Source organism: Salvelinus sp. IW2-2015, linkage group LG16, assembly GCF_002910315.2.
Source record: "Salvelinus sp. IW2-2015 linkage group LG16, ASM291031v2, whole genome shotgun sequence".
NCBI classification, from domain to species: domain Eukaryota; kingdom Metazoa; phylum Chordata; class Actinopteri; order Salmoniformes; family Salmonidae; genus Salvelinus; species Salvelinus sp. IW2-2015.
This window is the reverse complement of record NC_036856.1, coordinates 39,487,452-39,502,565: the sequence shown is the minus strand read 5'-3', so window position 1 is coordinate 39,502,565 and position 15,114 is coordinate 39,487,452. Positions and strand designations below refer to the sequence as shown.

Genomic DNA, 15,114 nt, shown 5'->3' with positions numbered 1-15,114 from the left:
AACCTCTAGTCAACCACAACACAAGCAGACTAGTCCACTGGTTCAACCTCTATTCAACCACAACACAATCAGACTAGTCCACTGGTTAAACCTCTAGTCAACCACAACACAGTCAGACTAGTCCACTGGTTCAACCTCTAGTCAACCACAACACCAGTCAGACTAGTCCACTGTTCAACCTCCAGTCAACCACAGTCAGACTAGTCGACTGGTCAACCTCTAGTCAACCACAACACAGTCAGACTAGTCCACTGGTTCAACCTCTAGTCAACCACAGTCAGACTAGTCCACTGGTTCAACCTCTAGTCAAACCACAGTCAGTCTAGTCCACTAGTTCAACATCTAGTCAAACACAACACAGTCAGACTAGTCCACTAGTTCACACCACCTAGTCAACCACAGTCAGACTAGTCCTCTGGTTCAACCTAAGTCAACCACAGCACAGTCAGACTAGTCCACTAGTTGAACATCTAGTCAACCACAAAAACATCAGACTAGTCCACTGGTTCAACCTCTAGTCACCACAGTCAGACTAGCCTCACTTAGTTCCAACCTTTAGTTCAACCACAACAACACAGTCAGACTAGTCCACTGGTTAAACCTCTAGTTCAACCATAACAACAGTCAGACTAAGTTCCACTGGTTCAACCTCTAGTCAACCATAACACAGTCAGACTAGTCCACTGGTTCAACCTCTAGTCAACCTAACACAGTCAGACAGTCCCTGGTTCAACCCTATTCAACCACAGTCTGACTAGTCCACTAATTGAACCTCTAGTGGAACCAAAGTCTGACTAGTCCATTGGTTCAAACCTCTAGTCAACCATAACACAGTCAGACTAGTCCACTGGTTCAACCGCTACTCAACCACAAATCAGACTAGTCCACTGGTTCAACCTCTAGTCAACCATAACACAGTTAGACTAGTTCACTTATTCAACCTCTAGTCAACCACAGTCCAACGAGTCCACTGGCTCAACTTCTAGTCAACCAGTCAGACTAGTCCACTGGTTCAACCTCTAGTCAACCATAGTCAGGCTAGTCCACTAGTTCCTCTATGTCAACCACAGTCAGGCTAGTCCACTTGTTCCTCTATGTCAACCAATACCAGTCTTTCTACTAGACTATTTCCATGGCACAAACCAAAGGCCCCCAAAGCAACATTCTGGCCCTGACTTTCAATCACCAGTCAGTGGAAACCATCAAGAGACCATCTCCTTTAGGCAGAGAGAAAGAGAGCTCAGCCTGGTATTCTCATCAGGTGTGAAATCCCTCTCCTTCTGGTTTAAAGACTTACTCTGTGAACAAGAACATAAAATAACACTAGTAAAACAACAGTAGTGTGGCTCTGAGCAGAGAAGGATGAGGTCATGGTGGCTAGTGGACTGGGGCTTGATGGGAGTAGGGGAGGGAGGGGCCAGAAAACAGAGGGACATGACATGAAAGAGACCGAGGAGTGATATGCAAGAACGCGGGGCGGTTCGGCCGGAGACATTGCTGCGACAACCTCAGTCAATAACAACACTTGAACACCAAAACTCTGAGGAATGAAAAAATATACCTCTTGAGACTTCAGCCTCAACTACAGCAGCCAGATCTACAGAGAAATTGGTCATCAATCTGTTCGGCTCGCTGCTCAGACCGTACACCACCACCTCACCCCACCCAACTAAACTCCCCCCTCAGGAGGCTAGTCCACCCAGGGAGGAAGGACACCATCTTTCCTTTAATCCCTCTTTTTCATAAATCATCCCTGGCTGAAAACACAGTACACAGAACACAGCAGTGGCTAGGACATGAAGAATAGTGGCTAGGACAGTGGCTAGGACATGAAGAATAGTGGCTAGGACAGTGGCTAGGACATGAAGAACAATGGCTAGGACATGTAGGACAGTGGCTAGGACATGTAGGACAGTGGCTAGGACATGTAGGACAGTGGCTAGGACATGTAGGACAGTGGCTAGGACATGTAGGACAGTGGCTAAGACATGTAGGACAGTGGCTAGGACATGTAGGACAGTGGCTAGGATATGTAGGACATTGGCTAGGACATGTAGGACAGTGGCTAGGACATGGAAAGTGGCCCCACAGGGGCCTTCAGAGACTAAACACCGCCCCTCACGCCCCCTCCTCATACGACAACAAATCACTCAGGTAAAAATTTGTAATTTCCTGTCTGACAGCATTGACATTATGGGCACCCTGCTATGCGCCTCTGTTTGTGCTCACCTCACAGCAAGGGGGCAGGGCCCTAAAATACAGTTCCATTGGCCCTGGAACCCAACACAAAAACTGAACACTGGAACCCAACACTGAAACTGAACACTGGAACAGAACACTGGAACCCAACTCTAGAACTCAACACTAGAACCCAATTCTAGAACCCAACACTGAAACCCAACACTGGAACTGAACACTGGAACACAACATTGAAACCCAACACTGGAACAGAACACTGGANGAACTCAACATTAGAACCCAATTCTAGAACCCAACACTGAAACCCAACACTGGAACTGAACACTGGAACACAACATTGAAACCCAACACTGGAACTGAACACTGGAACTGAACACTGGGGGCCCTTAATACATGACATGGCATGGCACAAAACAAATCAGACCATGGCACATAAATCAGACCATGGCACATCAATCAGACCATCAGACCGCTACGGAGAGCCAACTCGGAAGAATAAAGAATGTCTTCTTCTCTATCATTCCAGTCTTACAGTAGGTCAGCAGACAGATGCTTCAACCGAAGCATGGCTTATCGATTACATCTGCACACCTTGATGTATTACTGTAGTAATTCAGGTTAAGTGTGGTGCTCAAGGGACCAGCGGCAGTAGCGTGCAGCCTCCTGGGTGTGTGCTGATCGGTAGGCCATACCGCTGACCTATAAAAGTCTTTTTTTCACAACTACTCCAGCTTACTTTAAGCGTGAGAGAGGAAATCCCAAAATATTTTGTACAAACATTTCCGTGTGAGGAATGAGGAATTTATTGTTTACCTTAATGGACCACATTCCAGGCTCCGGGTCCTTGATGTTGACGACCCTGGCAGAGTTAGGAATGTGCAGGAGTTCCGTCAGACCATCGCTCTTCCCGACGAGCTTCCCTGTTTGGAAATACATTTACATTTTCTTTGCAGCCAACCAAACTTCATCAAATCAGAGCTAAAACAATAGAACTGAACTCAACTAATATTGAGCTGAAATCAAATTAAATTATATTTGTCACATGCGCCGAATACAATTTTACATGAAATGCTTGCTTACAAGCCCTTCCCAACGACGCAGAGTTTAAAAAAATATATATATATATATACAAATAGTAACACAAGAAGAATAAAATATTAAATGGATCTATATACTGTGCAGGGAGTACCAGTACCAGATCATTGTGCAGGGGTACGAGGTATTTGAGGTAGATATGTACATGAAGGCAGGGTAAAGTGACTAGGCATCAAGATAGACAATAATAAGGTATTTGAGGTAGATATGTACATGAAGGCAGGGTAAAGTGACAATGAGGCATCAAGATAGACATAAATAAGGTATTTGAGGTAGATAGTACATGAAGGCAGGTAAAGTGACTAGCACAAGATAGACAATAATAAGGTATTTGAGTAGATATGTTACATGAAGGCAGGGTAAGTGACTAGCATCGAGATAGACAATAATAAGGTATTTGAGGTAGATATGTACATGAAGGCAGGGTAAAGTGACTAGGCATCAGGATAGACATAATAAGGTATTTGAGGTAGATATGTACATGAAGGCAGGGTAAGTGACTAGGCATCAAGGATAGACAATAATAAGGTATTTGAGGTAGATATGTACATGGGCAGGGTAAAGTGACTAGGCATCAGGATAGACAATAATAAGGTATTTGAGGTAGATATGTACATGAAGCAGGGTAAAGTGACTAGGCATCAGGATAGACAATAATAAGGTATTTGAGGTAGATATGTACATGAAGCGGGTAAAGTGACAAGGCATCAAGATAGACAATAATAAGGTATTTGAGGTAGATATGTACATGAAGGCAGGGTAAAGTGACTAGGCATCAGAATAGACAATAATAGGTATTTGAGGTAGATATGTACATGAAGGCAGGGTAAAGTGCAAGGCATCAGATAGACAATAATAAGGTATTTGAGGTAGATATGTACATGAAGGCGGTAAAGTGACTAGGCATCAGGATAAGACAATAATAAGGTATTTGAGGTAGATATGTACATGAAGGCAGGGTAAAGTGACTAGCATCAGATAGACAATAATAAGGTTTTTTGAGGTAGATATGTACATGAAGGCAGGGTAAAGTGACTAGGCATCAGGATAGACAATAATAAGGTATTTGAGGTAGATATGTACATGAAGGCAGGGTAAAGTGACTAGCATCAGATAGACAATAAAATAAGGTATTTGAGGTAGATATGTCATGAACGAGGGTAAAGTGACTAGGCATCAGGATAGACAATAATAAGGTATTTGAGGTAGATATGTACATGAAGGCAGGGTAAAGTGACGGCATCAGATAGACAATAATAAGGTATTTGAGGTAGATAGTACATGAAGCAGGGTAAAGTGACTAGGCATCAGGATAGACAATAATAAGGTATTTGAGGTAGATATGTACATGAAGGCAGGGTAAAGTGACTAGGCATCAGATAGACCAATAATAAGGTATTTGAGAGTAGATATGTACATGAAGCAGGGTAAAGTGACTAGCATCAGGATAGACAATAATAAGGTATTTGCGGTAGATATGTACATGAAGGCAGGGTAAAGTGACTAGGCATCAGGATAGACAATAATAAGGTATTTGAGGTAGATATGTACATGAAGGCAGGGTAAAGTGACAAGGCATCAAGATAGACAATAATAAGGTATTTGAGGTAGATTGTACATGAAGGCAGGTAAAGTGACTAGGCATCAGGATAACAATAATAAGGTATTTGAGGTAGATATGTACATGAAGGCAGGGTAAAGTGACTAGGCATCGCAGGATAGACAATAATAAGGTATTTGAGGTAGACTATGTACATGAAGGCAGGGTAAAGTGACAGGCATCAAGATAGATAATAATAAGGTATTGAGGTAGATATGTACATGAAGGCAGGATAAAGTGCTAGGCATCAGAATAGATAATAATAAGGTATTTGAGGTAGATATGTACATGAAGGCCAGGGTAAAGTGACTACGGCTAGCCAGGAAGACAATAATCAAGCGTATTTTGAGGTAGATATGTACATGAAGGCAGGGTAAAGTGACAAGGCATCAAGATAGATCATAATAAGAGTAAAATAAAGAACAGACTTGCAGCAGCAAATGGTGAGTGTAAAAGTGTGTGGGAGTTTTATGTGTGTGTGTGTGTGTGTATGTACTGTATGTGAATGTATGTGTGTGGATTTTGTGTGAGTGTTAATGTAGTGTGTACGAGTGTGTATATAGTATATACACTAAGTGTACAAAAAATTAGGAACACCTTCCTAATATTGAGTTGCACCACCCAGCAGTGTTTCAGTTCTTGACATAAACCGGTGGCACCTACTACCATACCCCGTTTAAAAGGCACTTAAATCTTTTGCCTTGCCATGTCTCAATTGTCTCAAGGCTAAAAAATATTTATTTAACCTGTCTCCTCCCCTTCATTTACACTAATTGAAGTATATTTAACATTTGACATCAATAAGGGATCATAGCTTTCACCTGGATTCACCTGGTCAGTCTATGTCATGGAAAGAACAGGTGTTCATAATGTTTTGTGCACTCAGTGTATGCGTGCAGATAGTCAGTGGAAGATAGGGTCAGTGCAGATAGTCCGGGTAACCATTTAACTAACTATTTAGTAGCCTTATGGCTATTTAGCAGTCTTATGGCTTGTCTCAGAGTCTGTTGGTCCGAGAGCTCATGCTCCGGTACCATTTGCCAGATGGTAACAGAGTGAACAGTCTTTGGAGATTTTTCGGGCATTCCTCTTACACTGCCTGATATATCACCTTTGAGAGCATCCTGACTGGTTGCATCACCGCCTGGTATGGCAACTGCTCGGCATCTGACTGTAAGGCCCTACAGAGGGTAGTGCGTATGGCCCAGTACATCACTGGAACCAAGCTTCCTGCCATCCAGGACCTCTATAGGACTACCTGACATGATGACTCCTTGCTGTCGCCAGTCCACCTGCCCTTGCTGCTGCTCCAGTTTCAACTGTTCTGCCTGTGGCTATGGAAACCTGACCTGTTCACCGGACATGCTAACTGTCCCAGACCTGCTGTTATTATTATTATTATTTGACCATGCTGGTTGGTCATTTATGAACATTTGAACATCTTGGCCATGTTCTGTTATAATCTCCACCCGGCACAGCCAGAAGAGCACTAGCCACCCCTCATAGCCTGGTTCCTCTCTAGGTTTCTTGCTAGGTTTTGGCCTTTCTAGGGAGTTTTTCCTAGCCACTGTGCTTCTACACCTGCATTGCTTGCTGTTTGGGGATTTAGGCTGGGTTTCTGTACAGCACTTTGAGATATCAGCTGATGTAAGAAGGGCTATATAAATACATGTGATTTGATATACTAGGCGGTGGCAGAGGGAGGCCCAAAAAATTGTGAAATACTCCAGTCACCTAAGTCATAGACTGTTCTCTCTGCTACCGCATGGAAAGTCTAGATCCAAAAGCCTCCTTAACAGCTTCTACCCCCAAGCCATAAGACTGCTAAACAATTAATCAAATGGCCACCCGGACTATTTACATTGACCCCCCCCCCTCCCTTTGTTTTTACACTGCTGCTACTCACTGTTTTACCCCTACCTACATGTACAAATTACCTCGACTAACACGTACCCCCTCACATTGAATCGGTACCGGTACCCAATGTATATAATCTCGTAATTGTTATGTAATTTTCCTGTGTTATTTTTTTAATGTTTTGGGTTTATTTAGTAAATATTTATTTTCTCTATTTAAACATTTCACGGTAAGGTGCATATGACAAAATAATTTGATTTGATTTGATATGCTATAGAGGTCCTGGATGGCAGGGAGTTCGGCCCCAGTGATGTACTGGGCTGTCCGCACCACCCTCTGTAGCGCTTTGCGGTCGAGAGCGGTGCATTTGCCATACCAAGCTGTGATGAAGCCAGTCAAGATGCTCTCGATAGTGCAGCTGTAGAACTTTTTGAGGATCCGAGGGCCCATGCCAAATCTTTTCAGTCTCCTGAGGGGGAAGAGGTGTTGTCATGCCCTCTTCACGACTGTGCAGGTGTGTGTGGACCATGTTAAGTCCTTAGGGATGTGGATGCCAAGGAACTTGAAGCTCTCGACCCGCTCCACTACAGCCCTGTCGATGTGGATGGGGGCATGCTCTCCCCCCTCTTTCTCCTGTAGTCCACGATCAGCTCCTTGGTCTTACAAACATTGAGGGAGAGGTTGTTGTCCTGGCACCACACTGCTAAGTAGGTGAACACGGAGTACAGGAGGGGACTAAGCACACACCCCAGATGCCCACCGTGTAGAGGGCCAGCATGGCAGCGGTGTTGTTGCCTACCCTCACCACCTGGGGCCGGCCCATGAGGATGTCCAGGATCCAGTCGCAGAGTGAGCAGTTCAGTCCCAGGGTCCCCAGCTTGGTGAGGAGCCTGGAGTGGACTATGATGTTGAACACTGAGCTATAGTCTATGAACAGCATTCTCACATAGGTATTTCCCCTCTTTCCAGATGGGAGAGGGAAGTGTGAAGTGCAACTGAGATTGCGTCATCTGTGGATCTGTTGGGGCGGTATGCAAGTTGGAGTGGGTCCAGGGTGTCTGGGATGATGGTGTTGATGTGAGCCATGACCAGCCTTTCAAAGCACTTCATAGCTGAGTAGAACTGAAAGAAGTCCCCCAAATAGTAAAGCTACAGTGCATTAGAAAAGCCTTCAGCGAACAGTACAGTGCCTGAAACAGTGAGCAGACAGTCCTGTGAAAGGTGATAGGGAAGGGGTGTTGTATTTTGTGCTGTGGCCTACCCTGGGGGTTGCGTATCTCGATGTCAGGTGCAGGGCCGCTGAGTGCCACAGTGACCTCCTTCAGGCTGGGGTCAAAGGGGATCGGCCAGGTGTTGCTGACCCCGTTGTAGTGGTCAGTGGACAGCAGGTGGACCTTGGACGACTGCACTGCCTCTTCCACCCATTTCAACACCTACAGGAAGGGAGAGAGGGAGAGGGAGTTGGATGAGAGGACAATATGCACAGAGATGACAATATGCACACACACACACACACACACATACACACACAGAACATAGAAGGGCGATTTCATGCCAGAAGGCCCACAAATATTTCTGGTATCTCAGATTGTTCTGGAAATTCTCACATAGAAACTTAATTGAGAGGAAGGATGTTTTTATATGCATTTTACATTTGTATCACAAACCATTTCTGAGAAAATTATGATAAAGCTATGAGAGCTTTGAGATAACTCTGTAATGAAAAGCGCTATACAAAATATTAGCACTATACAAAGTATTATTATTCTTATTATAAAAGAGGCCATTTTAGGCCCTTTGTAGACCTGTACATGCCTCCTGTAAGACCCTATGATGTGTGAAGCGTACATGATGCAGACAACATGTTGGAGTCATTACACTCCTTATAGTGTGCTCTAACATATGGAGTATGTCCAGATTCTGAAATACAAATGTTCACATTCATTTATTTATTCAACATGAAAAAATATGAATATAAACATCTCAAAACTGCCCTTTTGATTTAGCTTATTGTTTGGAACAATATCCTCTTGAAGCATATAACATTTCCATAGCGGGCTCTCTGATACTTTTGAAATATGTTTGGGCTATCTTGGCGTGGAATCATCCAGAAGCTAGTTTTTGTTCCACACATTACTGTATTCACGCCTTACTTTCAGGTTTCCCACGCCCACTCCTTCTCAGTCCCAGAGTAAAGGCTCATAGGCAGCATCAGGGGTTCATTGACCAAAACACACAAGACCATTACAGACTATTATTTATTCTCTGACATTCTTTTTTATTTGGTCTTTTATAAACAATACAAGACATACACACACAAACTACAACATAATACAACCATCAACTACATCACACCTGCCCAGACCCACAAGCACACACCCCCCATCTCCAGCATCACACATCTCTGACATTCCACCAATCCCTCTCTTCCTCCACGAATCCACCACCATCGCATCCCCGCCACACCATCGTAACCACCACCTACTGACCCTCGTCAGCTGCAAGGTCATCCCCCAACATGTGCAGGGACTTTGGAGAAAAGGGGTTGAAGCCCCCCTGAGTCCTGACCCAGGCCGAGCCCCAGCTCCTGTTTGCCCCAGCTTCTGTTCTGTGTGACCGACCCACTACTTCCAGACCTCTTCAACCCTCACCATTGCCTTGTTGCTCTACACATGCCCCCTCCATCAATCCCCTCTCTGGGGTGATGTCCCGGGGCTGTCCCCCTGGCCCAGAGGGGACACAGTGGCAGGTCTGTCATGGGGAGGTCAAACGACACCGGCCCAGGTGCAGAGGACGTAGCTGGGCAGACAGAAGGGGACCCCAGCCTCTCTTCTTGTGGGACCATGGAGGCCATGGGGCCAGGGTCGGGCCAGGTGGGAGTAGAGGGTTCAATGGAAATGGTAGAGGTCAACTAGCCATTATTCTTTATGTCAGCCCCCTGCTTGTGCTTGTCCATCAATAGACATGTGGTTACCCCTCAGACAGATATAATGAACTCATTGTTATCAGAGGTGATCAAAGGATAGCTTTCAGTAGTCAAGTATGTTTAAAAGAGAGAGAGAGAAAGAGAGAGAGAGAAAGAGAGAGAGAGAGAAAGAGAGAGAGAGCGAAAGAGAAAGAAAGAGAGAGAGAAAGAGAGAGAGAGAAAGAAAGAGAGAGACGGGGGAGAGAGAGAGAAAGAGAGAGACGGGGGAGAGAGAGAGAGACGGGGGGAGAGAGATAGACGGGGGGAGGGGGAACCATGTGAGTCAATGCCCATGTCAGAGTTAAGAGAGAGTAATTTTTACATTTCCCTTCAGACTTCAAGAAAATCTAACTAAAAAACATAATATTTCCATTGATTTGCATTCTTTGGAATGCTCAGACATCATGCATCAATCTGTTTAAGAGCTGTGCAATCAATTAAAGAACTCTTTCACAGTGAAGTCCACATAAATCACAGTTCAGGCAGGCTTGGAGTGGTCCCACCTATAGGATACGACACTAGAGCAGTAAAACCGTCCAGCGATGCTTTATTTACATGAATCTAAGGCCAATGTTTGGGCCAAGTTGAGGCAGTCTGATCCTTCCACCATCCGTAACTCCACTTCATTTCAAGCCTGCATGTTCTGTGTCTGAGAATGTTCTGCATCTGAGAATGTTGTGGGTCTGGAACCAAGTCATAGATCAGTCCTATGCTTGTGTTCTACTGAGACCCGACTCCTGTCAGACAGAGCCAGCTAAGCACCACAGTCTGCTCAGTAGTTGAGAAGAATGAAGTGATGGTAGTAACTCGAACTCGAACTCGAAGAGGAGCCCCCAAGTTAGAAGTTTTTTTTAGGTACTATTGTATGTCTGAAACTACCAAATGTTATTTGAGGACATAGGGAAAGAGAAAGTGAGGGAGGCACACAACTAAACTGAGAGCAAAGAGATGAACAACTGAACCAAGAGCTGTTTGGCGGACAGTAAGTGTAGAATTGATTAATTCCATTGAGGCTGATTGACAGGTCTTTCCATTCAGGCAGATTGACAGGACTAGTTCCATTCAGGCTGATTGACAGGACTAGTTCCATTCAGGATGACTGACTGGACTAGTTTGATTCGGGCTGACTGACAGGACAAGTTCCATTCGAGCTGTCTGGCTGACTTTTTCCATTAAGGCTGACTGACGGGACTAGTTCCATTCAGGCTGACTGACTGGACTAGATTGATTCGGGCTGACTGGCTGACTTGTTCCATTCGGCCTGACTGACAGAACTAGTTCCATTTGGGCTGACTGACAGGACTAGTTCCTAATACCATTCGGGCTGACTGACGTTTCTAGTTCAATTCAGGCTAACTGACAGGATTAGTTCCATTCGGACTGACTGAAAAGACTAGCTCCATTCAGGTTGACTGACAGGACTAGTTCCATTCGGGCTGACTAAAGAAGCTGGTTCTAATCGGGCTGAATCTCACCTCGTTGACTTGTTTCTTGTCCAGGTGGAACACCTGTCCAGAGCTGGTGGAGGCGATCTCTTCATAGACCTTGTACCCAATGTGAGCCCGGTCATCACAGTCCCCTGTCAGCACAAACACCACCTACACACACACATACACAAAACACAAAGGGCATCAGACTATAGACACAGCGGCAGAAATAAAGGAATGCAATATTACATTTTAAACTACATTCAATCTTCTTCAACAATCTCTTCCAGATGTTCACAGCTGTACCTGAGACTGTTTCTGCTGGATGAGCTGCAGGACTTCCTGGGTCAGCTTGTAGTCTTTGGATCGGGCATCTGTGAAGACGTAAATGAAGGACCCTGGCAGGGAGATCTCCAGGGCGATCTTGATGGCGCCAATGCTCATTTCTGGGCAGTCTCCACCTCCCTGGTGACAGAACCATTAGGATGAGCCAAAACAAACCTATACAGCATGTTGGGTACGTTCACTATCAAAGTGTTCTAGAACATTGTTGTCATTATGCAACAGAGCACTACTTGGGAATTTTGCAAGAACACTTGATTCCACACCTATTTGTACATAAAGCACATTGGAAACTATTAAGGATTAATGCAATAATGACATAGAGTTTGTTCCAATCTGTAATGCACACTGTAGATTAACAAGATTATAATTTAAACACATGAATAGCATGTCTATGAATCCTATAGACAGAATGGACTGGGGACGAGAGGACTCTCCATTAAGTTGAATGTTGAGGGACTAGCGGTGACATTGACTGATATGTTGTAGATAAAGCTCCCGAGTGGCGCAGCGGTCTAATGCACTGCGTCTCAGTGCAAGAGGCATCACTACAGTCCCTGGTTTGATTCCAGGCTGTATCACATCAGGCCGTTTGGGAGTCCCATAGGGCGGCCCACAATTGGCCCAGTGTCGTCCAGTTTTGGCCGGGATAGGCTGTCATTGTAAATACGAATTTGGTCTTAACTGACTTGCCTAGTTAAATTAAGAAATACAAATAAATAGCATGTAGAGGTTGTCGATGATTGGTTATTTTGTTCCGCTAAATGTTAATGACTATTTACTGCATCCCAGTGATGTGCAGTCAGGGTAAGCAGGGTGGGCAGAAAAGCTGTTATGAAATTATACATTTTTTAAACAACAACAAAAATTGTTATCTAATGTTTTTGATTCTGGTGATTTTTCGCTCAAAATCTCTACATTTGCTAAAACCTCAGGAAAGGCGCCAGGGTATTCATGCCTTTTTCCAGCCATTCAAATACATTCAAATCGTTGATGCCACGGCCGTTCCTGAGTCCAGTCACTGTTAATGGACAGGGTCAGCATAGGCCTCGCTGCTTTGCCTAGCTTGAATCTTCATTCGTTGCATTGAGACAATTTCATATTTTGCATATGCGTATTACCTAAACATGTTGTGTGGGTATTGCCGGGGGTACGCTGTGCACATTTGGGCGTGTCTACATAATTTGACGCTCGCATCCCTTCAACTAAACAAAGCTATCTACCAAAAACCACCTGAAAATTTGACACTATTGCTCCTCAAAAATGTTCCAAGTTAGAATAATGTAACGAGCGCCATTTGGAAGGTTCGAAGAGTAGAACGTCAATTACAATGAAAGTTAAGACCAAACAGAGGCAGTATACAGGAGCTCTACACACAAGACAAGACATGACAGGCAGCCACCACCTCCCTCACTGCTAGCTGACAGGCAACCACCATATCCCTCACTGCTAGCTAACAGGCAACCACTATCTCCCTCACTTCTAGCTGACAGGCAACCACCATCTCCCTCACTGCTAGCTGACAGGCAACCACCATCTCCCTCACTGCTAGCTGACAGGCAACCACCATATCCCTCACTGCAGCTGACAGGCAACGCACCATCTCCTCACTGCTAGCTGACAGGCAACACCATCTCCCTCACTGCTAGCTGACAGGCAACCCCTACCATCTCCCTCACTCTAGCTGACAGGCAACCACCATCTCCCTCACTGCTAGCTGACAGGCAAACCACCATCTCCCTCACTGCTAGCTGACAGGCAACCACCATCTCCCTCACTGCTAGCTGACAGGCAACCACCATCTCCCTCACTGCTAGCTGACAGGACAACCACCATCTCCTCACTGCTAGCTGACAGGCAACACATCTCCCTACACTGCTAGCTGACAGGCAAACCACCATCTCCCTCACTGCTAGCTGACAGGCAACCACCATCTCCCTCACTGCTAGCTGACAGACAACCACCATCTCCCTCACTGCTAGCTGATTGTTTTGTCACATAAACTGAAATTAGGCAAACTATTATCGTCCTTCTACGTCTGCATTGCTTGCTGTTTGGGGTTTTAGGCTGGGATTCTGTATAACACTTTGTGACATTTGCTGATGTAAAATGGGCTTTATAAATACATTTGATTGATATTAGAATTTTAGCAACAAGGACATGGTGGAGCGATTTCTGCATATTGCACCTTTAATACTTTTTACCCAAACTTTTACAACATATTGGATATTTTCTTTTGCTTTGTAGACGTAATCAGAATGGGAAATACTGTTTGTGTCAGTGTGAAAATGGAACTGAAGGAGACCTTGGGAATGTATCTCAAATAACCGTGGGCCTCCTGTTCTGCAGAATAAAATAATGGACATGGGGTTCTGCAGTGACTTCTACAACGCTCTCACCGAGAGGTTCAGCAGACAACTGGACTTCATTTACAAGTAAAGGAAGGCCTAAATGCATTCTCCTTTGCAATTTGCAGGTTAGGCTACTGTTGAATCGTGAGAAGAGACAACATCTCTTTGAATGCATTGAATTTATCAAGCCAGAATTTATCAAGCGAGAATTTATCAAGCCAGAAATTCATTCTGATGTTTTGAACTGCATTTTCTGTCAAATCAAATCAAATGCTGGTGCAGCTGTAAAATCCTTTGAGGATCTGAGGACCCATGCCAAATCTTTTTAGTCTCCTGAGGGTGGTGGATGGGTTTTGTGGTGTACTTGGACCATGTTAGTTTGTTGTTGATGTGGACGCCAAGGAACTTGAAGCTCTCAACCTGCTCCACTACAGCCATGTTGATAATAATGGGGGCGTGCTCAGTCCTGTTTTTCTTGTAGGCCACAATCATCTCCTTTGTCTTGATTATGTTGAGGGAGAGGTTGTTGTCCTTGCACCACACGGTCAGGTCTCTGACCTCCTCCCTATAGGCTGTCTCATCATTATCGGTGATCAAGGGAGGGAGCTGTTTATTCCCAGGGTCCTTAGCTTAGTGATAAGCTTTGAGGGCACTATGGTGTTGAACACTGAGCTGTAGTCAATGAATAGCATTCTCACATAGGTGTTCCTTTTGTCCAGGTGGGAAAGGGCAGTGTGGAGTGCAACAGAGATTGCATCATCTGTGGATCTGTTGTTGCGGGGTTTCTGGGATAATGGTGTTGATGTGAGCCATGACCAGCCTTTCAAAGCATTTCATGGCTACAGATGTGAGTGCTATGGGTGTGTAGTCACTTAGGCAGGTTACCTTAGTGTTCTTGGGCACAGGGACTATGGTGGTCTGCTTGAAACATGTTGGTCTTACAGACTCGGACAGGGAGAGGTTGAAAATGACAGTGAAGACACTTGCCAGTTGGTCAGCGCATGCTCGCAGTACACGTCCTGGTAATCCGTCTGGCCCAACGGTCTTGTGAATGTTGACCTGTTTAAAGGTCTTACTCACATCAAATCAAATCAAATCAAATTTTATTAGTCACATACACATGGTTAGCAGATGTTAATGCGAGTGTAGCGAAATGCTTGTGCTTCTAGTTCCGACAATGCAGTAATAACAACAAGTAATCTAACCTAACAATTCCACAACTACTACCTTATACACACAAGTGTAAAGGGATAAAGAATATGTACATAAAGATATATG

At 44.6% G+C, this 15,114-nt stretch overlaps 1 protein-coding gene across 1 annotated transcript in view; it reads right to left on the bottom strand.

Annotated features, from left to right (window-relative positions):
• hmcn1 (hemicentin 1) overlaps nucleotides 1-15,114 on the bottom strand; it is a 277,402-nt gene that overhangs the window by 203,237 nt on the left and 59,051 nt on the right. Inside the window, 4 exon segments of the mRNA XM_070447449.1 lie at nucleotides 3,013-3,119; nucleotides 8,013-8,184; nucleotides 11,192-11,314; nucleotides 11,450-11,608. Of these exon segments, the coding sequence (XP_070303550.1) occupies nucleotides 3,013-3,119; nucleotides 8,013-8,184; nucleotides 11,192-11,314; nucleotides 11,450-11,608 (561 nt within the window).